Source organism: Heloderma suspectum, chromosome 3, assembly GCF_057233095.1.
Source record: "Heloderma suspectum isolate Gila_16-S chromosome 3, 16-S_ref, whole genome shotgun sequence".
Classification (NCBI taxonomy): Eukaryota; Metazoa; Chordata; class Lepidosauria; order Squamata; family Helodermatidae; genus Heloderma; species Heloderma suspectum.
The window spans coordinates 39533939-39560357 of record NC_139460.1 but is presented as its reverse complement, the minus strand read 5'-3'; the positions used below and the strand labels follow the sequence as shown (position 1 = coordinate 39560357).

Below are 26419 nucleotides of genomic sequence, written 5' to 3'. Positions count from 1 at the left end.
TCCCCTCTGTGCTGCTTATCAGAACCAGTGGCCATTTTGTCTCCTTCTTCACAGTTCAAGGCCTCTAAAGGAGTCATGGGATTACAGGACCCAAAGCAGGTTTTAAAGTCAAGTTCTTTAGCTAGGTGACAGCTAAGACATTCCCAATCCCCACCCCCCAGGGGGTTAAAGCTTATGTGGATCGGATCGTTGCTGCCTGTTTTAGCACAGAGCGGCAAGAAGCAAACAGGCTAGGCAGCCATTACCCCACATGCCTCCTGGTGTCCCCCAGTAACTTTGGACCCTTAACTTAATGGTCTTACAGGGGCAACATGGAAATATGTATTGCTTTCCTTACTTCAAAATATGATTAAGTTAGTCCTGCTGTGCTTGGGGGCCCCATCATGCTCATTCTGCTAAGTGTGGCTCCGGACCTCTGTCCTACAATCCTGCCCTGATGGCACCATTGTTCATGGTCCGAAACACTATACCTCTAAATATCATCCTGGGAACAAGGGAAAACAGTTAATAGTGAGGGCCTCCATCACCTTCATGCCCACCTTATAAACATGTGGCTAGCACTGGGCTATATGGCCATGGGCCTGACTGAGCAGGACTCATTTTAGGTTTTTCAGCCACTGATGCACTCAAACAAAAACTGAATAAATAGGCCAAGAACTGAAACCAAAAGTACAAGAGGGAAATGCTGATGATTTACTGCAGCCCAGAGGGAAACCTGCTCTGTGGGGACAGAACAAAAACCACACACTACCATGGCAACCACATAAGGGCAAACGAACAATTTGCAAATTAAAAATTGCTGACAATATTTTAGGCTACAATCCTATATCCACTTACCTAGGAGTAAGCCTCAATGAAATCAATGGGGCTTACATCTAAGTAGATATGCATAGGATTGAGTTCTTAGTGACCCGGTTTGCATGTAATAAGAAGCCACCATGGGTGAATTTCCCCACAGGGCTTGTCACTGTGGCCCTGGCCACCATTTTGAATATTCAAGCCGCAGTGGTGTGTGTGTGTGTGTGTGTGTCTGCACACGCACGCGTGTGCACCATGGCCCGTCGTTACATGTGAACCTAGTGAGGGTGGGTTGCTGGGGTGGTTAAAATTAGGCTGTGCAGGGACCCCCCACTTTGCTCTGGACCTTCTGAAACAGCCCCACTTCACTTTGGACCGATTCAGACCCAACCCGCTTCACTTTGGATCCAAAGCGGAATTCGGATATCTGAATCATTCAGATTTGACGGTTTCCCATTGATTTGCATTGGAAAATAGAAACAGCCATACCCTTTTCAGTTTTCATGATAAATATATGAAATTGGGGGATCTGTCAGCCTCGAGGGAGCAGATTCCACCTGCCAAATTTCAGACAGTTTGGCCCAGTAGTTTTCATGCTAGGCGCAGGTGAAATTTGATTTTTTTCAACAAAAACTCTCAAAGCAAAGACCTGTAACTTTTCACTGTTTCCACAGAAGTGCATGCACTTTGGAGACTCTCAGCCCCAATGGAGGGGATTCCAACTGCCAAATTTCAGACAGTTTGGTCCAGTAGTTCTTGTGCTAGGCACAGATAAAATGTGCTGTTCTCAGAAACGCAAACCAAAGGTCATAAAGGGATAATCAGAGAAGTTAGATGTTTAAGCGGTGATTAGCCAATGAATGAATCATAGAATCATAGAGTTGGAAGGGGCCGACAAAACCATCGATTCCAACCCCCTGCTCAATGCAGGAAGCCTGATTCCCAGGGCTGACCCTGCTTAGCTTCTGAGATCAGACAAGATCAGGCACATCCCTTATTAGGAGGAGGTCACTATCCCTAATCTCCACTGTAGTTTTCTTTGAAGTGCAAATAATCCCTTTGAAGTGCAAATAATGTTTCTCACCAATTAGTATTTAAACCATTGCCAGGATACAATGCTCTATCCTGTCATACTAGATATTATTTCTGTTAACGTCTAATATCAGTGATCAGACATGTGTGGCTACCGGTCAAATCACATATGAAGTATTCATAAATACATTAATTCCAACCTGAAAAAAGCATTTCAATACGTCGATCCTAAATTCTAAGCAGTTTATATGCCAATACAAAAAAATACTTGAAGCCAACAAAAATAAGCAATATTGAATGTACACATTTAGATTATAAGAGCACAGACCCACTGCAGAATGAAAAATGATTTCCCATAATTCTGAAAACTGTAAATCTGGCAAACATGACTTCTTGATGCTTTTTTGAAACAAACCTGCTTCTACAAAGGTGCATTTTTATAAGGTCAGCTCTTTATTTATGATTTTCTCAGGATGGGGAAAAATCAGTAGGGAGCAAACGAGATGCTGGAGAATTGCTTAAGTACTAGACTGAACTGGGAAGGCAAGGTATTGAGAATATGGTTAATTTCCAACCACTAAACATTGAGACAAATTGTGGACATTGTTAGGAAAATACCATCAACTCAGTATATATATAGCCAGTTTCTGGTTCAAGCAATTCCAGGGTTTACTATGGATTTTGGCCATAGTAAAGGGGTGTCTGTGTGTGAGAGACAGAGCTAGACATCTTTAACAGATTCAAAGTTAATGCCAAGCACCATTTTAAAAAAAATTCTGTTGTTCAAGTAGAGAACAAGCTTGAACACCGATTAAACGATTTCCTAATAACTGCTGTTGTATAGCTGCACTGCATTCTTCCAATGCATGGAGCTTTTCACAGACACTAAATAAGACAGAGGAAATCAACATGCTTCTTTTTAGCAGAGGAGAAAAGTTAATCATCCTAGTGTCTTCAAACTGGACATAAATTGTTACAGTTTAACTCTAGTATCTTCCAGGGCCCCAAGATAACTCAAAATGGAAAGCAAGCAAGAGACACTGAGCCCAGAGCTATGAACTTCATAAGGTAAATTCAAACAAACTACTGATCAAGTAACAAACACACATTTTGATAAACCAGGATTAACTTCCCTACTGGATAACTGCTCAGAAGCCCCCATTTAAAGGTGGCAGCATTTCTATTAATAACAAACACTCATAGAAGAACATGTACGTTATTTTTTTCCCTTCTCTGCCATGGATTAAGATTTAGAATATCAGCATTTCTACCATATATGTATCTTTGGAAACTGACCCAAATAAATATATGAGAAAAACAACCAACATTTAGAAGTTAAGTCACTCAAAGGGTTATAGCCAATTTTAAAATAAAATTTCACATTGTAGGTTTCCTGTTGCACTGCAGCAAGAAAATGATATATAAAGTGGATTAGTATGAATGAGTGCAGACTCCAGTAAGACAACTTACTCTGATCTCATAATAATTTCATTCTTGATCTTTTAACAGGGAGTTCAATTTGACTGTTTAATGTTATACAGTACATACTATAAACTGAACATAATTGAAGAGCACGCTAACTGAATGTTACCGTATGTTCTCTTTATACATTATTTTACTGCAGCTACTGTACGCAGATCTCAAAAGTGTTAGTACATAAGATATTCATTACACCTGTATGAGGAGAATAAAACCTAAAAAGGATAAACATCATCCATCTGCACCTGTTTTCCCAATTAAACATTATAATTCAAGAAATAAACATTTAAACTTCCAAACTATAGATTAAATTTAAACATTAACATTTTATGATTAATTGATGTGCAGCAATATTAAGGGAAATATGATCAGACTATACTCATGCAAATACATTTTCAACACTCTGCAAGCAGTTTGAATATCTGTTTCAATACTTTGTATAAAATTGTCTTAGATATATAATCCATACATGTTGTCAGTGCAATTTGTCAGTGAAGAAAATGTGATACTAACTTTCTATTTTTCTTTTCTAGGATATAAAAACTCACATTTGCACTGCTAAACTTGTGAACCATTGAGGTTACTTTGTGCTAGGGAAGTTTCTAGGTGACATCATCTAAGCCACCTTTGGCTAATGTTTTTAGACAGCTGTTACCCAAGGCTATGGGCATAAAAATATAGGGCAGCTGAAGAACAATAATTATAGCTAAAAGAGCTATTAGAAAAAACACTTAAAGCAGAACAGCTTGATCAACACAAACTGTTTGGCTTTGTCTATTGCTGCTGCTGATTAAAAAAACCAATACAAACTATATAATAAAAAAAGCTTAGAAAAAAGTTGAATTTCCTCTGAAAAATATACTTGCAAACATGTTCTGAAACTACCATAATGTCTCACCCTTTCCCCTGTATATATTCCCTTGGAATTATAACTTAAAAAGATGCCTTCATTAACTTATGACAATGTTCCATTATTCCATGAGATAAAATATTAATAATTTAAATTTTAATTCTCTCACATTTACTGCTAGCGAAGCAGGAGGAAAACAGCATGTTAAACTATAAAGTGTGCCTGGCTAAGCATAAATAGTAACCTATACATTTTGGTTCAAAGACAGTTTGCAAAACTGCCTACAGGACAATGCCTTAAGTAGTTCCTCCTAGGTTTTGTAATTTAACCCAAGGAAAAAAGTTCAACCACTTAAAGGTAGGTCATAAAGTTATGCTCCATACATATTTTGAATACCCTGACTGAAATATTCTGCAGCTGATCATTCAAATAAAAACACATTCTTCCTAAGTCCCACCTCCCACTGCCCATACCCACACACACAACAATTAAAAAAAAAAGGTTAACAAAAAAGAAAATACAATAAACTCTTGGTAGAAGGGTCTTCTCATGAGGCAATGTAGCATATCCTACAGCCAGATAAGACTTTAAAAATTACATCGCAATTTCATTACATTTTTTTCATAAACATGCAACTCACTGTGAAATACAAAACACTTGGCTCTGAAGAAAGAACAGCTTTATAAAGACAGACTGCATCAATAAAATTTTCTTTCCGATTAACTTTACATGGTAATAAAACCTGCATTTTCACTAAACCTCAGGTATCAGGTTTCATATTATAATGTAATAATTTGCTCTTTTTGAACATAATGTTTAGGAGGGAATATAAACATTGACATACTAGACTATTAAAAATTCAGTTACAGAATTTTATTGATACAGCAGATTAACAAAAGCTAATAAGGAAAATAAGAGGATAGGCTCTCATTACATTATTTAATAACACATAAAAATTAAAATATTAAATCCTTTTTAAATGCTCAATGCCACAAGAGGTCCAGGACTCTGGTTATCAATACTGAGGTGCGTAAAATTTATCTTCTTTCACCAATCTGCATCTGGCTGTATTATTTTATCCCACATCATTCAAAAGCAATTTGGCATCTCCAAAGACAAATGGGTGCCAAAAGTAAACACTGGATTAGATACATTAAGAAAGAGAGACCATGTCTTTTCTTTTACTTTCTAACAAATAGTGTCAGAAGTGTCACTATTTTGTCAAGCTGATTTTTTCACAGTTAAATGCCAAGAAAAAAAAAATACAGACACTGACAGATATTGCTTGATATCCATTCTAACTTTTTTTTTCCTTTTTTGAAATCAACAAATCTAACAAACAGTTCTGGTACTGTCAGATTTAAAGCCGCGGTAAAAGCTATACAAGCACTTAAGAAGTTGGAAACATTTAAAAAAGGATTATTTACAGGCGTTTTTTTAAAGTTCATGTGTCTATATAGCCAGCGCACATTACACTTCACAAAAAAACACAGTTAATGATATTAACATGTGTGTGGCTTATGTTTGTGACCTAGGAACTCCAAATGTGGGGGCAGGAAATAAAGATTGGTCTAACTTTCTTCAGCAACCCCATTGTGAGCACCAACAGCTTTCTTCAGCCTGAAACTTTTATGTATAGTAAGAGCATTCTTCAAAGACTTCACTTAAAAAGGCTGGTAATATGTCTAGTTCATCGCCTTTCCCTTTTGGACGTCCTCCGGCTTACCTGAGAAAAACACCAAATTAAGAGTTATATGATCCAGGTAAGGGGAACAACACATGTAAACAGCCTTCTCTACACTTATCACCTGGCTCCATCAGGACCTAAAGCCATATATTAGATGCACGTCAAAATGCACTTGAGAGTGTACATTCTGAGGGTTGACGGCATCTACCTGCCTTGCTTTCAACATAATTTGCATTCACATTCTGGCTAATTCAATAAGCGTTAATACTTTTAAAATGTGTGACTAGAAACAGAGGGGGGATCTTCATGACAACAGAATGAGAAGCACATTGAAGTATTACCCAGATTTTTATGTAATCTAAGATAAGCCAAGTGTACCGTATCTTTAAAATCCAGTTTTCAGGGGTCACACAGTGCTTGAAAGGAACGTACTTCCAGGTAGGGGTGGGGGAGTAGAACTGAATGTCATCAACTGGCAGGAACTGCTCAACCAATGGGAGATGCTTGTTTCCCACCCCTGTCCAGGATCCCCCTGCTACTACATTATTATGAATGGAAAGCAACTAATTTTCCCCATATGTGCAGATTTCCCCGAAGAAGCCAAAATCCCCGGAGTGCAGCATCTGAAAGCTCCCCCTGAGAGCTTTCCCCCACTCCAATTTCACCCCATTCCAGGAATCTACTGTGGAGTTATTGCTCCCACCCCATTTTTCCCTATGTGTGCATTTTCTGCCTATTGCTTCCAAGCCCCCTTCTCCCTTTCTCTTTTTACCTGCTTGCAATGAAAAGCTCCCATAAACCCAAAAGATTACTGTGAGAAAGCAGAGAAGGGACTTTACATAACAATGCAAAAATGACTTTATATCAGAGAACCTACAGAACATCAAACAAGCACAACATCCACAATAGCTTTTTAAGAGAGCAAGGGAGAAGGGAAAGAGAGCTTTAGGATGAGTTACTAAAGGTAGATTTTAACCATTTCACTGCAGGGGAGAGAGATTTATTTCTTACATCTGAGTAAACATGCACAGAAGGGGCAATATGTTGAAGATTAAAAGCAGGCTAGCTAAGGTGAATTAGTGTCCCCCCTCCTGCAGTAATGTGAGGGGTCGCTGCTGCGCTTCTGGAGATTTTCTCAATGGGAGAAACTACTTCCACTGGGGAAACAGAAGGGAAAGGGCCGTCCCACCTCCTTGATCACGTCACTGCCAGGTCACAGAGGCACACCCAGGATTTAAGGGGGGACACATGGCACACTGTGGTAAAACTACCAGGGAGCTGCTTTCAGTAAAAGAAGTTGGAGTAAAAGGAGTTTCAGAAAATGCAGCACTTCAAGAGAGAAACGGCTGGTTGGCAGCAGACTGGTGACGTCATCTGTTGCAAAGGAACTCAAACAGCTCTAACTTCGCACTAAATTGCTCGTGAAGACAGCCCCAAAGTGGGATAAATAGAAGTATTATTTACAGGAATACATTCTGTTACCTGAAAAGTCTAAGGGAACAATGCATAAAACCTTGTCTTATTAATTTCAAAGGAGTTTAATGAAGCTGCAATCCTATACACGCTTACCTGGGAGTAAACCTCATTGAACTCAATGGGACTTACTTCTGAATAGACATTTAAAGGCTGGGACTGGATGTAATCCAGAAGATGATGAGCATATTAACGCTTACAAGCAATTTGTCACATAAGCAATAAAGGTGCCTAACTGGATAAAGAACCAGTTCTCACATTAAGCACAAGAAACTCATGTTCCCCTTTTACTCACTTCTGCTACAATGTGAAGAAATGGAACTGGCTGATCTACCTCAAAATGAAATCCATTAGTCTCACTTCCCACAGTAGGTGCAAGGAAAGAAGAAATGAGAGTTCTTTTTCACTGTTTCCTTATAAAGTGTGAGATGGCTCTTTGTTCAAACTTTAAGATATGGAAGGCACAAATATCTGGGTCTGTAATACATAAAAATTTACTCACTCTGACTGTGGAAACTTCCTCTTCTTCCATTGTTTCTTCTTGGGGAATATCCTGAGCAGGAGAACTACCCTGAAATACATCCATCTCTTCATTTGATTCATTTTCTTTACTGGCTGTTTGCTTTGCCCGTCCAGCTCTTCTAAAATGGAAAACCACAAGTGTTTACTATACACATGTAATTGAAGCAAATCATTGGTTAATTAATTAATTAACCCACAATTTGCCACAGCACATGCTGGACACGTACCACCACCATTTTGCATATTCAGTCTCTGATCAGGCCTATCAGAGATTGCTATGGGACAGCCAAACCCAGACACCGAGGGCTGGTTTGCATGATCACCACAGCTTAAACAATCTGCTGTGGCTTGTTTAAGTCACGGTGATCATGTGGACCAGGTCTATAGGTTAACTGTGGGTTCAACAACCTACAGTTAACCTACAATTAGTTGTTAGGTTAATACGGTTGTTTAACCCACAATTAACCGATAGTGTTCAGGTTTGGACATCATGTAGCAACCTCCGATTGGTCCAATCAGAGGTTGAATATGCAACATGGCAGCGGAACATGCCTGGCACATGCCACAACAAATCGTGGGATAATTAACTCATGATTTGCTGCTGTTACATGTGAACAAGCCCATTAAGTTTAAAGCAAGGAGGATGAAATGAAGGGGGGAGGGAAAGAACCTAAGCAGTATTGAATTCTTATATTCCATGAGCCTTACATACCACTTTATTTATTTATTTAAAGTATTTTAACTGTATACCATAGTTGTTCAAAGGTATGTACTAGATAGAAATAATTGTACTGCCCTGCAGTTTATACTTTTGGTTGGATTTTCTGAGGTATGCATTTAAACTATATTTATGCTTCTTATGTTAAGATTCAGATCACATCTCACCCTTTTTTCTGCTGTGAGGGTGGTGTTTTTGGTGGTCTCCCTCGTCTTTTCTGTGGCGTAGACTGGTTGGATTCAGCTGTACTTATTTCAGATGATTCAGACCTGTTTGGAAAGCATATTCTAATTTCATGGCAAATTTAAGATGAATACAAGTTGAAAATTAGACAGCAGTTTACAAAACAAGGTACATACCTCTGTTGTGTTTTTCTTGGTGTCTTGTACTGCCGACCTTTTGGCTTCTGCTCTATGTTTTCCATTTGCCTTTCTTCCTCCTCCTCCTCCTCTTCTTCTTCCTCCTCCTCCTCTACAGGTTTAACGGATGTAGCTTTTTTTCTACCTCTTTTAGAAATCTTTACTGCTGGTTCTTCTTTCTGGGTGCCCCCGGTAGCTGCCTTGGGAGGTCGCCCTCTTCTTCCCTTCTTTGGTGGACTGTTTTGTTCATCTTCACTTTCTAGGACATCTTCCTTTAGTCTCTTTTCATCTGGCCACTGAGGTTCTTCAGGCTCTGAAATAGCTGTTCTCTTTCTCCCTCGCTGGCCACTTCTGACTTTTGGTTCTTGTCCCAATTTACTCAGATCATCCATGCCCAACTTCTCTTCTGGATCTGTAATAATTTTTTTCCTACCTCTGGGCTTTTCCAGCTCTGACTAAGGAAGAAAGAACAGATTACCCCTCCCATCACAAATATATCAAGATCCTATTTACATGAAAGCGATTTGCTATTAAGGAAGTCATCTCCCAAATGGGTTGGAAGTACTTTTTTTTTTACCTTAATAATTGTGTTTTTATTCTCTCTGTGGTTAAGTTATATACTGCCTGACCAGGTTATATACTGATTGACCAAAAGACTAGAATAAAAAATTTGGAGGAAATGGATATTTTAAGGTCAAGTGCAGGACTTTCCTTGCTATGTTGCTCACTTGTGGAAATATAAAGTGACCGTGCAATTCAATATTACAAGAATGACTTGCGTAATTCTGTCATGGCAATGACAAAGCCCTCTAAGACATTCATTTCAGTAGATATACAAAGAAAACACACAAGTCAATGTGAATGTCTACACCATCCTATTGCTAATTTTAAGTAGATGTAAGCTAAATTTTCCAGAAGATCACTGTGACTTGGGGTAAGTAATTAGCCACATCTATGACTTCTTGCTAGAAAATCTTTTCTGTTTATTAAGATTAACTGGAAAAAAATGCAATGCAATTAATTCATGCTTACAATTTCAGAGTCATCTCTTTTGTCATTCTTCTTTCCTGGCAAAGGTGAAGCCATTGTATAGTCTTCATTTTCACTGTGGTCCATTTCAGTACTGTCAAGTCTACTACAACATAAATATTCAGGATCATTAGAAATACAATTAATCCTGCTGTTTCTAAACTGAAAATTGACAACAGCTTCAGGGTAAGACTCAAAGCAACAAAATTAAGTGTTAAACATCCATTTTTTTAAAGTAATGTTTTTATTAGCCTCCTACATAATTTCTGCCTATTACTAAACACTAGTAAAATGGCCATCATTACAGCAGGTAGGCCTGCATAACACACAGAAACAGGCTGTACTACTACACGTCCCTGTTGGCAAAAACTGGGCCACCAAGTGACAGGGGGGTAGGGAGGGCTGCCTTCACTGCAATGTTGTCCTGAAGTACATTCTCCCCACTAGAGTAAATGGCAGCCATTCACTTTTATGAGAAAAGCTAAAGAAAAGTACATTTGTCTGGGACATCTCATATGAGGATAGGCTAAACCCAGGCCAGACGATTTCAGTGTCTGGGGTGAGGAATAAGATGCCCTCTCTTAACTATGTGCCAAATAGCCGCCTATCTATTTTGTCCCAAAGGACCCTGTACACAACTATTTCTACCCAGAATGGAAGTAGTTACATTAGGCTCCTGAACTGTTCTCACTGTTTCTTTCAAGAATCACAGGGGAACAGAGCAGTAGACTATCACTGAGTCTTCCAATAGTAAATTAACATTAAAGTATTATTCAAATGCAAACCACATAGCATGACTGAGCTTGCATGAAGACAACACTGCCTAATCTCCTACCCTTGGTTAGGAATTCATAAGCAGCCTGGGAGCTCAAAGGTATTTCTCCATTTCTTTCACACAAATTAACCCTTCTCTTTTTGGAGATAACCATGGTTAGTGTCCTGTCACCACTGGTGGTTACTAACCAGGTTAGCTCCAAAACTAATGGTTAATAGCAGGTTTAAAACCTATGTTCGGAACTAACCATGCTTAGCAAAAATTTTAGACATGGTGCATTGGTTAGCTCTAAAAAAGAAATGAAGCTTATGAAAGAGAAGGGGGAGTGCAAGTTTATCTCCTAAGTAAGGTTAACAGGTAAGGGGGTGTTACATCCACATCAGGCCAGAGAAACAGAATTTGTAAACTGGCTATTATATATCCATTTCTTTTTCCTTGTATATAGCAAACTTTTGTTAAGCACATTACTATCATAAAGGCAAATTAGACTGAAAAATAGCAGCTTGCTCAACGCCACTCATTAGTTTATGGTGAACCAGGGATTTGAGGGGCTAGGCATCTTATGCCTGTTCCTTCTTCTGATTCTTCCTCCAACCAGATGGCTGCCTTATCAGCTTGACCTTGAGTCTAGCGGTACTGCAGCTAAATGCTGGGTTGGTCCAAACCAAAATAACTTTAATCCATGATTTAATTGTGGATGATAGGGCTGACCCGGTGTGTACTACTAAGACCTAGATGGGGTTTTCCCCCCATCCAGGTCTCAGAAATATACAGTAGTTTGTCTCTCCCAGCTGTACTCTCCTGGGTACTTGGTACAACAGACTGGATGATCAGAGAAGTGGTGGGTGGTCTGTGGTCTATTGGAAATCTATCTCCCTCTGTAGGCACCCTGTTTAATCAAGTGCCAATCTTGAGTGTTTGTACCTTGTATTGTGTACTCGGGACAGAATAGGGATTCTCCTGGTGTACCATCCACCCTGCTGCCCCAGTCTCCCTGCCTAAACTGACGAAGGTGGATTTGGTGTTGAGGACACCTAGGATGATGGTTCTGAGGATCTCAACTTCAATTCTGAGGTTGCCAGATCTGGGGCAGCTCAGAATTCATGGCCACTATGATAACCATAGGGCTGTCCCAACATGTAATCGGCCCAACACAAATAGGAGGACACATGCTAGATTTGTTTTTCTCAACTGGTTAGGAAGATGGTGATCTGAAAGTGGGGGACTTAACTTCTATCCCCTTGGAAGTTAGATCACTTCCGGTTGAGGTTTAGACTTTCTGCGGCCTTTCCCCTCTGCAAGAAGAAGAGGGGGGCATATTAAAATGGTCTGTCCACAGAAGCTAATGAAGTCTACAGGGTTCTGGGGGACTTTCCTGCTGGCATGGCTGGTGCTCCCATTGAAGCCCTGGTCACTGCTGCTGGCTTTTACTTTGGTTTTATATTGTAGTTTTAAACTTTCAAATATTATGTCTTATAATGCTGCTGCATTTTATTGCTTTAACTGTTGTGAACTGTCCAGAGAACTCCAGCTATTAGGTGTTATAATATGAAAAACTTAATATTTAAATAAAAATATTAAAAATAATGTATTATAAACATCATATGATTCTGCAACTTGCTAAGCTGATGTGCATTATTTTTTACACAAACCTGGTGAGCCAAGCTGTATCAGTAACATCATCACTGATTTAGTTATTTAACAGATGCACCAGCCGAAGATCATAGCAGAAAACAAATACACAATATAAAAGCAACAACATGCTAAAATAAATGGAGTAGAGCCAAACACCATAATCAGATTACATCAGAAAGGCAGACATTTAAACCAACTATAGCTATTTCAGGTACCATTACTTACAGCTCTTTTTGCCAGTTTAGCTGTACATTTTGCTGCATCAAATGCAAAGGAAGACGCTGCTCTGGAAGTAACACTAGTATAGCATTAATCTGGAATAATACCAATATGAGGAGGTAATGTTTTATGTAGAGTTTATCTAGTAACTGTTGAACATGACTAATTGTTTTGTTGCATTACCTACCTCCCTTTGATTCTTCCAGGTGAGCTTGGATTTGAATTACTGCTGGCATTGCTCACAGTTTCCATTCGTGAAGATTTGGATTGAGACTGCTTGCCTGCTGATGACAGAGGCTTATTAACTGCTCCAAGAACATTGGCTGCTTTGGGCTGTTAAAAAAAAAGTCCTCCATTGTATATTTAGGATTATGAATACCAGTCTCTCAAGTAACAAACCTAGCTTTAAATGTGCAGTTTCTAAATTCTTTAATCCCAGATTCCTTTGTTCAACACACACAGCCTGAAAAAAATTAGTTTCAAGACACAGTTGAATGTTAGACAAATGATGCATGCACACAGGCACACACTGTGGTACAAGATGTTGGATGTTCTTGATTTTCTCAACCTCAACAGGAGTCAAATCCAATGAACACAGCCACTCTCAACATTCATTCTTCTATTTAAAAGTTTAATTTACGTTCAGATTTTTGGATATTTACAATTACCAACATATAAAACCTATAAATGTAATGGAATATAACTAATGCTTGGTCCCCCAGGGATCAGAAATTACTGATTTACATAAATACAGCTGTGGAACATATATGCAGCAGCAACTTACTTGGCCAACTACAAAGGACCCAATTAGCATGCAGACTTGATGAAGACAGTTGTCAGTATTTTTCTTGTTAGCCAGAAGGCATGCATCAAAATGAAATCTGCACTTTGGACTTGAGCAAAAGACTCTCATAGCATGCAGAACACTGAGCATATCTCATCCTGAGGCTCAATTAAAACATGAGGCGTGGGCGAAACACCCAGTTAAGTAATCCAAATACTTCAGCTCATTTAAGTATACTTATCATGCACACCGGCCCATATACATGCAGCATTAGCACACCGGTCATCAGCCCAGGAAGACTTGGTTGGACTCAAATCAAGCACTATGCATTGTATTCATTTGTCCAGGTGTCATTCCCCCAACTTGTTAAGTTGGGGAAGGCAAGTTCAAATGTTTGCTCGGATCAGTGAGCAAGCCAGGCCTGAAAGCTTTTTGCAGGGATCAGGAAGTACCATATAACCTACTACGTCCTATTGTTGTTATGAGGCTGTCTTGGTGGTTTGGCTAATTTCCTAGGAGTTAGCTCCATATTGGGTAACCACAGCTGGCTGACATTGCACAGGCTGAATTCCTGTCCAGTATTTCTCACATTCCAGGTCTAAGACCTGCTGCAGCCTCAAACTCTTACCATTGGATCCTCAAAGAACCTGTGACAAGGACGTCTGACAACTACCAAAGCTCTAATAATCAGGACATAGAGCCGCCAAGGCTGGTGAGTGCTGTCCTCAGTGTATCCCGAAAATCGATCAGTTCCACAAAACTCTGGTACTGGATAAACGTCCACCATACCAATGAGGGCATAAGGAAGGTAAGGATTTGTGTATCATAACAGTCTTTTGGCAAGCATCTTACGGCAGTGGTAGGGAATGTGCAGCCCTCCAGATGTAGTTCAACTCCCATCATACCCAGCCAGCATTGCCAAAGATTAAGACTGATAGGTTTGAATTACCTCCTCTTCTAGAGGGTTACTGGTTTCCGACCCATTCATATAGGATGGTCTCATAACTACCATGAAAGCCAAGACACCCTCTGCCATCCTTTATGTATTATGACACAACCTTCTAAAACAAGATGTCCTTGTGTTATTCTTACAAAGATCAACTTAGTATGTTTAGCTAGTCAACCCACTGTGCATATGACTGGTCAATAAATTATCAAAATCCCTGGTCTATCCCAAGGGTAGACAATCTGATGCCCTCCAGATATTTTGGACTCCAACTCCCATGAGGCCCAGTCAGCATGCCCAATGGTTAGGGTTTGTGGGAACTGTAGTCCAAAACGTCTGGAGGGCATCAGATTACATAGCTTTGGTCTAACCTCCTTCTAACATGAATGTGCATTTAACGTAGGACAGATTGGATTGAAGATGTTTTCTGTAGACTTAGGTGACCTTACAGTGGGTTTATAATAAAACTAGGATTGATCCAGAACATTCTGATGCACAATGAAGTGGAAGCAATAATGGGGGAGGGATAAATATCCCTTCAAGTTAAGAGGAAATAAATGAAGATGGAGACGATCTCTCTGAGGGTGAGATACAGAGATAATGCTGCAGACACAGCTTCTGAATAGGATTCATTACAGAGCACAGTTACATTTTCTTAGGCACATCATTTGTTTAATCTCTGTGCCATTCTGATTTAAAATATTTAGAATTTGCAAACCTTGATAGGAGATGGTCAACCTGTTCTGATCCCTAAAAATCCCTAAAGGATCAGGAATGCAGTTTGGGGTTGCTGACTGAACCTGCTTCATTGGTGGAGGTCCTAGCACCTTCCATCAGCAAAGACAGAGATGGCCAGGCAACAGTCATCCAAGCCTGTTAACTTCCAGACTTGGTCACTGCAATGCATTTTATGCAGATCACCCTTTGGGTGATCATTAGTTCAGAACAGAGCAGTTAAGTTGCTAACTAGGCTTAGCGAACACATTTTGTCAGTTTTGGACCAGCTTCACTGGCTGCCGATCTGCATCCAAGCACAATTCAAATTGTACCTAGATAACTGAAGGACCATCTTTTCTCACATGCATAACTGAAGGGCCATCTTTTCTCATATGAATTCAGTTTTTTGTTGGGTGCCTGTCTCTAGATATTGTCCACCTTCTTGTTGAAACTCAGTATGCTCTAGAGAAAAAGTGATTTGTTCACCCCTGCTCTAAAGGATTAATGTCTTACTTAGGAAAGTGAAACTAAAAGTAACGTAATGATTTTTTGGTAGTAGTAGCTAGGCCTTCTCTTCCAGTCAGTTATATCAGCAGAAAATTATGCTGTTTCAAATTATGCATATTTGATTTTTTTAAAAAGAGAAAGACAGACAATCTCCAGAGTCCTGATTTCAGAGAAGCAGTTCTAAAACATTTTGGTGCTGAAACCAGAGAAGAACATACTATATAGCCTAAGGTCAGGAAAAGAATAGCTGAGGCTCTGAAAAGAAAAACATAAGTGGGATATGATTGGAAGATTGACAACTAAACTGCAAAGCTGTTACAAAAAAAGAGAATGTGAATTCAATAAACCTTATGCAGATATATCTCTGTTCGAGAGAGATGTTTGAGTCAGTTCAAAGCAAAGGAAGAGATTCTAGATAAGGCACTGAAATTATAACCAAGGTTTCATACAACACACTAACCCACACTCAGTGATTGAGTGTGCATTGTTGTTGAACCATGGGTTAACGTGTTGCTTAAACACAGTGCATTTCCCACAGGGTAGCTTGTTAACTGTGCAGTGTGGCTGCATCCAACAACAAACCATGGGTTCTCAAGGTGGCTAGTTCGCAAAAAATAAGCCATACTGCATGGTTAACAAGACACCCTGCAGAAAATTCACTGCATTCTGACAACACGATAACCCACAGTTCAACAGCAATCCACACTCAACCACTGAGTGTGGGTTAGCATGTTGTGTGAACCCAGTCAATGAAAGAGGTGGAGGCAGTGCAGAATTACGACTGTATCATCACATGGAAGAATTGTGAAGAACCTTTAATTTCACAACAGTTGCAAGTCTTCTTGGAATTAGAATCCACTAGCATAATAAGAGAAACAGAGGGCAAAGCAAGGGGTGAGGAAGCGATGCTATACTCATTTGAAACATCACTGAAATATAAGGAAGGGAGATACAAAGTGAGACTACCATGGAAACCATCCTGATCTGACACACGAGATAACTTCCTAAGAGCCAAGAAAAGTGTTAGTCAACTAGTTGGGAAGTTTAGAATGGATACTCTGCATGATGTCAGTAATGACCCTATATGTGAAAGGGAAAAGGTAATCTACTACCTTCCTCATTATGCAATCGTCAGAGAGGATAAGGTAACAACAAAGTTGACAGTAGTGTTTGATAGTTCATCCCATGATAAGGGCTGTCCTTCAATCAATGATTGCTTATTGACCAGACAAAATCTGAACATAGACTTGTTTAGGATCCTTATCACATTCTGTCAATACACAGTGGTCTTCCCAGTAGACATTGCAAAAGCATTCCTTAAGATACCGACAGCGGAAGAAGATCAAAATGCTGTAAGAATTTTGTAAGGAACCACCGAACTTTAACCAGGAACGAGAATTAAGAATCTCAATAATGACTACAGTACTATTCTCCCAGCACTTTTTTGCTTGCAGTCACTATAAAGTCATAATCTAAAACAGTACAGAATGCTAGATGAATACTGATGATTTTGTATCAGGAACTGACAGTGAGGATGAAGCTTGGTTTCTGCAATGGATACTCATAAGCCTCCGAGTTCAGAGGCTTACATGTACCCAGGGTGTATCCGATAGGACTGTGTCCTAAGTTAAGTATTTTATTATGAGTTAACTGCTTGGACATAGCATTTTGTGCACAACATCCAAACTCCAGTGGGCAAGTGTAAAATTCTATTGACCACTGATAAAATTTTGGATGCTGAAAGATATTGGGTGGGAAGAAGGCAATTAGAAGCCTTCCCATTAGAAGTGAAACAACCGATGTCTCGGATCTCTATAAAGAGAGTCAAACATTAGCTGAGCAGAATGCCTTCCTGAACAACCATGGGCTTATGTGTGTAGGGGTAAGACTACAAAGGGCTTAGTCTGAACCAGCAACATCCATGATACTACCACCAGTGTAGTTCACCGAACAACAGATACAGTGCCAACATGAAAAACCAATACATACTGGGTTATGTGATACCCAGAGGGGTTCTGGATTATAAGAGGATGGTAAAAGCAGTAATTCAGAAATGTGTAATATGCAAATGGCATCAAGCACAATCAGGAAGAGAAGTAGTTGCCCCCTTACTTAAAGACTGATGATAAGTTATTGATGGTGGCGGGAGGCTAAAAACTCTTCCACCCCCCAGCGACCCCAATCAGGATGGCGGTTCTGGGGCTGATATTAGCAGCACCAGAATAGCAATCTTTTGCAAACAGCAATCTGCTGAGCTGGGATACAGGGGAAACTGGGTGGGGTTCCCCAGGACACATGGTGACAGAAAGTTGTATATGGGCCAAAGATTGCCCACACCTGCTCTAAAGAGCTAGGTGAGTGGTGACTGACAAGGACCTTTTCAGTTGTGGCACCACATATTTGAAATGCTTTCCCCATGGAAATTTCTCTGGTGCCAACTCTTGCGCCCCTGCAGTGCTAGGCAAGTCATACTGCCCTTGTCCCCACCCTGGATTTTTAAACACCAGCTCCTCTTCTCTGGATGTGTTTTATCTCTTTTCACCTTGCTATTGCTCTTGATTTGCTGTCTTAATTTTTTGTAATTATAGATTGTGATCATGTATTTTACTAAATGGCAGGGTATTATTTTTTTTAAATAAAATAACTAGGTACAGTGGTCTCCTATTCTACAATCCCATCCTCATTTGTAGTTTAAAAAGTGTGGCAACAGCAATATTTTATTACAGTTAATTAAAATGCATTTGTGTAGTGCAAGTGCTATATAAATCTTTACAAAAGCCCACCTTTCCTGGAGTGAAAAATGATTTCATTTCTGGAGGAAGATAGTTTTTGGTATTACTGAAATTCTGCAAGAAAAAGAAGAAACAACGCCAATTAGAAGGAATGTTTGAGTAGTAGTTTTGGCAGTATGTTTTTAAAACCTAGACCAGAAAAAATATTTTACAATATCCAACAGATTTTTTATGGGCTGTTAAGATTAGGGTAGCACACATATTTAATGAAAGCGATGGATTGCCCTGTGGCACCTTAAATAATACAAGTTCTTTGTCAGATAAGCTTTTGGGGACTACCGGTTATTGTAAGTTAAGGGTTTATTTTATGCCATGCAGAATTGTCAGCCTTTAAGATACTACACGCTTGGTTTTGCTATGACAGTACATAGCTACCCTTTTGAATTTGTTACAAATGTAATGGGTATTTAAAAAAATGTTAGTACCGAAAGTTGCTGCCTTCAGTTCCAACACAATTTAAATGACAAAAACATACAGTTCAGAGGCCAAACTTTACCTTGTCAGGTTGAGTGAAATATCGAGCTGGAAGTACAGGGTCTTTGGGGGATTCCAAACTATATGTTGTGCTCTTTGACATGATGATGTTCATTGCTATATCACACACTGTGTAAAGTTTCTGAAAAAAGGGGAGTGATTCCATGACATCTCAACAGCTCAGCCAATCCTGCCAGTCTTCACAAACACCTTAATGCATTATAATTTAATTAATGTTTCCTATCCTGAACTATTGGAATAGGGCAGGCACTGTGCAGGAGCCCAGAAGTCATACTTGATCTGATTACACATACATCTACCTTGACTGAGCCTAATGCCTGGGATGGAGACACATTAGGTTTATAACGTTTGCGCTGTCCAAATATTTTAATTCAACTTACTTCATTCATTTTGGGGTCTTCAGGTCCTTGAGCATCTTTTGTTTGTTTAATGTTTTCTACCATTTTTCTGATAAATGCATGACTATTATTTTCATTTTTAGCCATCAGTATTTCCAGTATGAACCAAAGACACCTAAAAGAAACATTCCTTATTAAACATATAGCTGTTAGAAAACTTGACAAAATCCTCTGAACAAGCACATTACTTCATAATTCACAGTAGTTAAAAATAATTAACTGGTTTCCCTATTGAGCAGACCAGAAATGGTGTCTTATAAAAACAACTGACTCAGTAGGATTAAATATTTAATACCAATTACAAATTGTACAACATATTTGATCTTTTTAGAATGTCTTACTCCTTAATGTCTTTCAGTTGTTCAATATCTTGGACTTTGACATAATCAGGATCATGCGCCAGAAGATGGATAGTATATGGAACAACATACTCTGGTAGAAGTGACAAAAGTTTCTCTGAAAGTATAAAATTAAGAAAAATAAAAATAGTAACATTTGGATTACTGTTACTATAATAGTAACATTTGGATGTACAATCATAATACTAATCAAAGAGCAGTCAATTTATGCATGAAATGTGCATTAGAATATAAGGTATTTTCAAGCATATGAAGACAGGTCCACACAGGCATATGTGCACCTATTTTTGAAATTACAAGAAACATGATTCTGGTGGATAAATTCAATCACTTCCATACCTCAAACAGAATATACTTCACTTCGCATATTACAGTACGAACACAGTGGCTAACAGACTGAGCTATGGATGAGGAAGACCTTGCCTCTGCCATGAACTCAGTAGGTGGCCTCAGACAAGTACTAAAACCTATTTTCACTATTGCGGCTCAGACCAGGAACAAGTCAGGAAATTCAAAGAACTGTGCCTCTGAGTATGAGTGGAGTGCATGCCCTCATCACTATGTAAATAGAGCCAGGTACCACATATCTGGGATTAGGAGGAATAGGCTCCAGCCAGACCTGACTAGAAACAAATTGTGAGCCAATGCAATCAATACAATATTGGTCAAAAAACCAGACTTGCATCAGTAAACTCAGTACTATGTTTTGCACTACCAAAGCTTCTAGAAACTTCTCAATATACAGCATTTTACAGTAATCTAATCTAGAAATCCAGGGCATGTGTAACTGTGGCAATTACAATACACTTTACATGCTTCTGCTTGTTCTCTTTGATTTCTTACCACTAACAGCTGCATGCTGCTTCAGATATTCCCTCCTCACATTTATGTTTTTCACTAGACATTGTCTTGCATGAGCTCTTCTCTCTTTTACTGGGTCTTTTGCACATAGTGCACAAATGGCCATGTACTCCAGTGGTAACCGTAGCCTTGATAGGCCTTTATGAAGTTTCTGGGCAAATGCTTGTCTAACCTGGTAACACTCATCCTGAAAGGAAGAAAAAACATTTTATACAGCCATGATTTAATACCTGCTCAAGAAAATGTAAAGCCAAATATAATTCACTACACATAATACACTGTTGATTATGTCAAGTTTCATGTTATATATAATTAACATACAGAGATAGTAAATGAACAGTGATGCCCCCCCTTCTGTTTCCTTACGTTAATGGCCAATGCACACAGCTGATACTGTTCTAATGTGATGATTTCATGATAACAGGGTTCCTGTGCCAGCTTCACAACAGCACTAGCGGCAGCTAGCCTCAGACGAGACATATCAGGTTTGCTGAAAAATAAACAGAAGAATATGGGATAATTAGTGTAAAATATTAGACTATTATGGAAGGAATGTCATACTTGGGTTGCACTTGTTTTTTCATCACTCCCACTGCACTTACCTAAAGGTAGGGATGCCAACCTGTCCAGATCAAATAATACCACTGAAAGTCGCTGTGTTGGGAAAATTGTATCTCAGCTTATTAAGCCAAGATAAGCATGAGTTTTTCCTTATGCATGCAAACCCATTACTCCTCCTTTGCCATGATTAAACCACAGAATCTTTAATTAACCATACTTTCCGTTGCATCAGAAAGCTTCAAAACAAGCCAAGTTATTAAGCCAACTTCAAACTGTAGTTTAATATCCGGGCTTGTGCCAGAGCTGGTAACTATAGTTTTGTGAAGGATAAATAACAAGAAATGCCTTAAGAAAAGAAGGAGTAAAAAATAGTATGGCATCTACCATACTACCATACATTTCCAGGGCTTGGCAACCACAACCACATGTGCAACTAAACGGATGGATCACTTGTCAATTTGATGTCAATCATCTCTCTGGAGAAGAATCTAGCCCCCTCCACCACTCACCCACCACATATGGGCAGCAACACACAAGCAGGTTCTATTTTGCATGTATTACTGGATCAGAACTATAACATGCTTTCACTCTGCATCAACTTTTAAGAAATTGCTCAAAGTGTTGTTTTAAAGCCATTATTTATATACCTAATTTTCCCCTGTTCAGTCAGGTCTCCATCGCTGTGTAATATTGTTGTTAACAACCTCAGGGTAGAGGTTCCTGATTTACTATGGTTATTCTTCATTCCTAGCAACCATCGAACCATCATCTTGATGGCCTGAATCTGAAATGTTAACAAATAATAAATGAAAATTAAATGAAACATGATCAATACAAACAACAAAGAGTCTTGTTGCACCTTAAAGACTAACAATTTTATTTATTCTGACGTAAGTTTTTGAGGACACTATCTATTTCATCAGTTGTATGAAGTATCAGTCTCAAATTGGCCAATCTGCAACACAGGTGGGAAGTGGGGTAGTTAACAGTTGTCATTCACAAAACTGCTGAAGGTAGCAGAAAATAGGGGAGGCAACAGCCTACCCTCCAGATGTTTTGGACTTCAACTCCCATCAGCCACAGTCAGTAAGGCCAATGATCAGGAATGCTGGGTTTTGTACCCCAAAACATCGGGAGGCCACCAAGTTGGGGAAGACTGCCATAGAGGAAAGGTGCCTACTTCTTGCCTTGGTGCCATTTCTAAGGCAGCAGGCCTTGTTGCCATCCTTGAAAGCACACCCCATATTTGAAATGGCCCACCAAAACTGACTGTGTGGCAGTGTCCTGTTCGTTACCACGACCACATGTCCAGTTAAACAGATGGGTTACTTGTCATTTTGATCATGTCAGTCACCTCTGGGAAGAGAAGGTGTATGACTGTGAAATAATCAGTGTCTTCCTCTTCCAGCCATAAGCAAACAGCCACCCACCGGGGGGGGGGGGGGGCAGATTGCCATTGTATCAAACATTATACAGAAGGCAACAGGCCTTGAAGACAAGTTAAATGGGTCATAGAGAATGACTGATAGGACTAAGGGGAAAGCACAGTCTGATAAAGTAGTAAAGATGGGATCTGTACTTAAAGTTACTGGAGCATCATGATTGCTGCTTCCCCAGAGTACAGCTCTACATTAAGGTTACCTCTGAAGACAGGATAGAAATATGAAGCAGACCAATGTTGTTGTTAAACCCCATTTTATCAGTGTTCTTCCCTGGAGTGGAGATACTGGCAATGTGTAATATTACTACATCATCTTCTCTTTCCACATCATATACTTAGGTTCTGGTGCATAACCACGTAAGCCAAATTTCGCAACAAGAAGAACTGGATGCTATGACTAGTATAAATTATGCCAATATGTGCTTATTTCCTTACTTTGCATCATTATTCCACTTCTCCTAGCCACAAGGTGGAACGCATAGCTATGCAGGGCACTGAAGCCCTTCTCACTAAGCACTAGAAATACTGCTCACACCCCACTCTTATTTTCAGAGATTTTACCAAGCATTGCCCACACTTTACCAGGTCTGTCACCCTTAGGAATAGAAGCTTCTGACTTCAGACAGTCAAGATTCTGAGGTTGCTCTTCTAACCTAATACCAACTTCTCTGCTTATGGAGAGCAAGCATGAAGCACATACAGCCTTATAAATGCCAACACTACGGTATACATAACCTTAACATTGGGACAAAACAGTGATGCTTATGAACTGTGCTCCAAGGAGTCCTAAAAGAGCACTATATGAATTTAACTCAGAGGATACAGAGGAATTAGTTACTATAATGAGGCTGATACTTAAGAAGAACAAGAAAAACTACCAGGTAGCCAAGCTGACATGCTTAATTGTCAAGAGGGGAAGGCTGTTGCCTTCAAATCCTACTATGGATTTTCCAAACGCATTTGGCTGGCCACTGTTGGAAACAGGATGCTGTACTAGATGGATCATTGGTCATCAGGTGGGGGTGTGCCCTGGAGAGACCACCACAGCCAAATTCTAAGGTCTTGAGGTCCAAATCTGTAAAGAGATTCCCCACCCCTGATCTAGACTGATAGGACAATAATCAATGGAAGACAAATATACATTCCTGAAAGTGACTCATTAGACGGGCACCTATTTTGTTGTTAGAAATACTACTAAGATGTTAGCATATGTATTTAAGAGATGTAAGAGATTTTAGTTTTCACAACATAAGAGCTTCTTACATAAGCATTCTATAGCAAACACAACATTAGAGCTACTGCAGGTTGAGAAACTGTTTATGCAAGAAAGCCTTTTATCTACAGGGTTAGTGAAGGATGTACACCCCCCCCACCCCCACCCCGGCCAAGAAAAGATTGGCTTGTTCATAGCCATACTTATCCCAGAGGATCCTCCCAACCAACTCTTTTCATGGGTGCACTAACCCTGTAGATCAGGTGTGCACAACATGTGGCCCATGGGCTGAGCACAGCCCCTGCTTGCCTGCACTGCTGCTCCCACACTGCTGAAATATGGTGGTGGCAGTAGCAGCAAAGAAAATTCACAGTTTGGGCTGCTACGGAAACTCAAAAGTGCCAAATTTATCTTGTTTTCAGTTGGAAATGGCCCCCGGACAACACAAAATTGGCCACCCCGCTGTAGATTAATGCACAGCAACAAAATAAATGCCCTCCTAGTGGGCCATTTTCAGGAACATGCACGTACAGTCAACGATTTTTCTTTTTGGGTTACAGGAAAGCTGAACACACCCAATGTCAGGTTTTTGCTTCAAGAGGAATATTCTGGATACTTTCAACTCAAAAGTTTCTCTATTGGGTAGTGTAGATAAGTAATAAATAAATAATAGTTTGTCACTCATCATGTCAGATAAAGATAAACAGATAGTGGCCACATTCAGACGTAACGATAACCCATGGTGGCTTAATAAGCTACTCACAGTAGCTTATTGTTTAAAGAGTCCACGATGGCCCGCCACAAGACCGGGCTAAAAAACAACTGTGAGCAGCTTATTAAGATACTGTGTGTAATTTGACTCACACCCCACCCCTGTTCTGCTGCAGTCCTCCTGTCTGAGCAGTGGCGCTGTTTCACCTCTGTGCGACCACTCACCAAGCAGCGAAAATCCCAAGTGCAGCAAAAAGGGGGTGGTGGCTATAAATCCTTGGGGGACTGCAGGATTGGGACCAAGCTTGACACACAGCCTTCCCTACTCAGGAGGCACCCGATCCACTATCAAAACCCTGCACCATTACTCAGAAGGGAGACAAACCTCAGCGCAACAAAAAGGAGTGGCACAAATAAACCCTTGCCCATTCCCCCCCATCCCCAATAGCCATTGCTGAAATACAGAGTTCTTCAAGGTCTATAGATCATTAAAGTGATAAAGCAAAAAGGCGCATTTTCGCCCCAGAGTCATTACTGGAATATAGTCTGGGCTGAGGACTATAGATCGCTAAAGCACTTTAGACCGCCAGATGACACAAAAACCCACAGTGGGTTAAATAAACCCTACTGCAGACTGTGGGTTATCTGCATGGGTTATTTTGAGCAAAAATTCCTGACAGACAACATAATAACCCACAATGGGTTAAATAAACCATCATGGGTTAACCCATTGCGGGTTATCATGTCATCCAAACTCAGTCAGTATCTTTTGCAAGCTGCTTCAGCCATTTCATAGAATTTGGAAGTTTAAGATACTTGAAGCATTTAGTTTTGAAATGTTAGCCAGTAATTGGTTTAAAAATGTTCTATGTTGTCCCAAACACTTGACGTAATGGTGTGTGTGTTTTTATACACAACATAATGGTTTTAACATGGTGGCTATCGTTCTATTTTAACAGTTACTTTTCAAATGTTTTAAGTATTTTAAACAATACTGTATGCAATTGTATTAATATGTCTCTAGCTGACTTATTTTTAATTATTTGTAGCATGTTCAGGAGGAAGGATTTAGTATTCAGGCAGAATTGTAATAAAATCTAGCAGCTGGCATTTTTTAGCAGGGCCAGCCCTACTGTAACGCAGACTGATGCACCCTTCCACGAGGGCCTGTCGATGCCGCACCACCACCTTTGGTGGATGCCACAGCGTGAGAATGGGTGGCGGGGCTCTCTGAGCAGCCATGTGCCCTCCCATCACATACCCCTGCTTCCCCTTACTGCAACCATGGCTGGGCCCTGTGAGGGATCAGCTGAAATCTCAAGAGACCTGCCCCAAACTCTCTCAAGAGCAAGATCTTGTGAGTGTTTGAGCAAGCTCTCTTGGGACATGTCTGGCCTTTCGCGAGAGCCCAACTGCCAGGAAGGGGCATGAGGCAGAGGTGGGAAGGGCATGTGTTCTCAGTTCAGGCACCAAGATAAGTTGGGCCAGCGCTGTTTTTGAGAACAACCTTCTCCTTTTGTATTCTATCTATATATGACAGTCAGAGAATGGACATACTCCATATGTCAACCTGTCAATCATAAACTAGTGAGCAAGAAGTTCAGAAAAATAAGTTGAGAGGGTTTATCACATGTTGTACTCAATGATATCAAGATATGTCATATCTCTATCATCCAGCACAGAGCATTTGTGTACATCACCAGATAGTTAGTCACTACACTGTCAAAGCAGCAAGTTCCATAAAAAATGCTAAACCTGGTTTGAGAAATTAAGCGCACACGCACACACACACACCACAAGATAGGCCAGGAATGCAGAGCCACTGGCTTCCTGATAAACCATCTTCAAAAGCTGAAAATTAGGTCCAAGGAAGGTTTGCAGTATCAATTGCTTCCAGTAATAATGTATTAAACCATATGTGAGTTTTCTAAACTTAACAGATGAACCAGCTTCCTTTGTATAGAACATGAAGTTTTAAAATTTAAGGCAAAGACTACTGAGAATACTCATAGTTAAAGGGCAAGAATTATATTTCTCACAGATCAGAAGCTTTAAAGT

At 39.8% G+C, this 26419-nt stretch overlaps 1 protein-coding gene across 8 annotated transcripts in view; it reads right to left on the bottom strand.

Moving 5' to 3' along the window:
• Positions 1–3343: 3343 nt before the first annotated feature.
• The window catches only part of PDS5B (PDS5 cohesin associated factor B), a 114311-nt gene continuing 91235 nt past the window's right edge, over positions 3344–26419 (bottom strand). For 5 of the 8 annotated variants that reach the window (XM_084843002.1, XM_084843003.1, XM_084843005.1 and 2 more), the window contains exons 23-35: positions 21644–21780; positions 20802–20925; positions 20418–20622; positions 19557–19671; positions 19198–19330; positions 18819–18938; positions 18314–18376; positions 12764–12909; positions 9951–10053; positions 8919–9373; positions 8727–8828; positions 7822–7960; positions 3344–5885 (exon numbers count right to left, since the gene is read on the bottom strand). In XM_084843002.1, coding sequence (XP_084699128.1) covers positions 5850–5885; positions 7822–7960; positions 8727–8828; positions 8919–9373; positions 9951–10053; positions 12764–12909; positions 18314–18376; positions 18819–18938; positions 19198–19330; positions 19557–19671; positions 20418–20622; positions 20802–20925; positions 21644–21780 — 1878 coding nt within the window. In that variant the 3' untranslated portion in view covers positions 3344–5849. Of the gene's footprint in view, positions 5886–7821; positions 7961–8726; positions 8829–8918; positions 9374–9950; positions 10054–12593; positions 12672–12763; positions 12910–18313; positions 18377–18818; positions 18939–19197; positions 19331–19556; positions 19672–20417; positions 20623–20801; positions 20926–21643; positions 21781–26419 lie in introns of those variants that run through there. The other 3 variants (XM_084843008.1, XM_084843007.1, XM_084843009.1) reach the window with 3 other exon arrangements.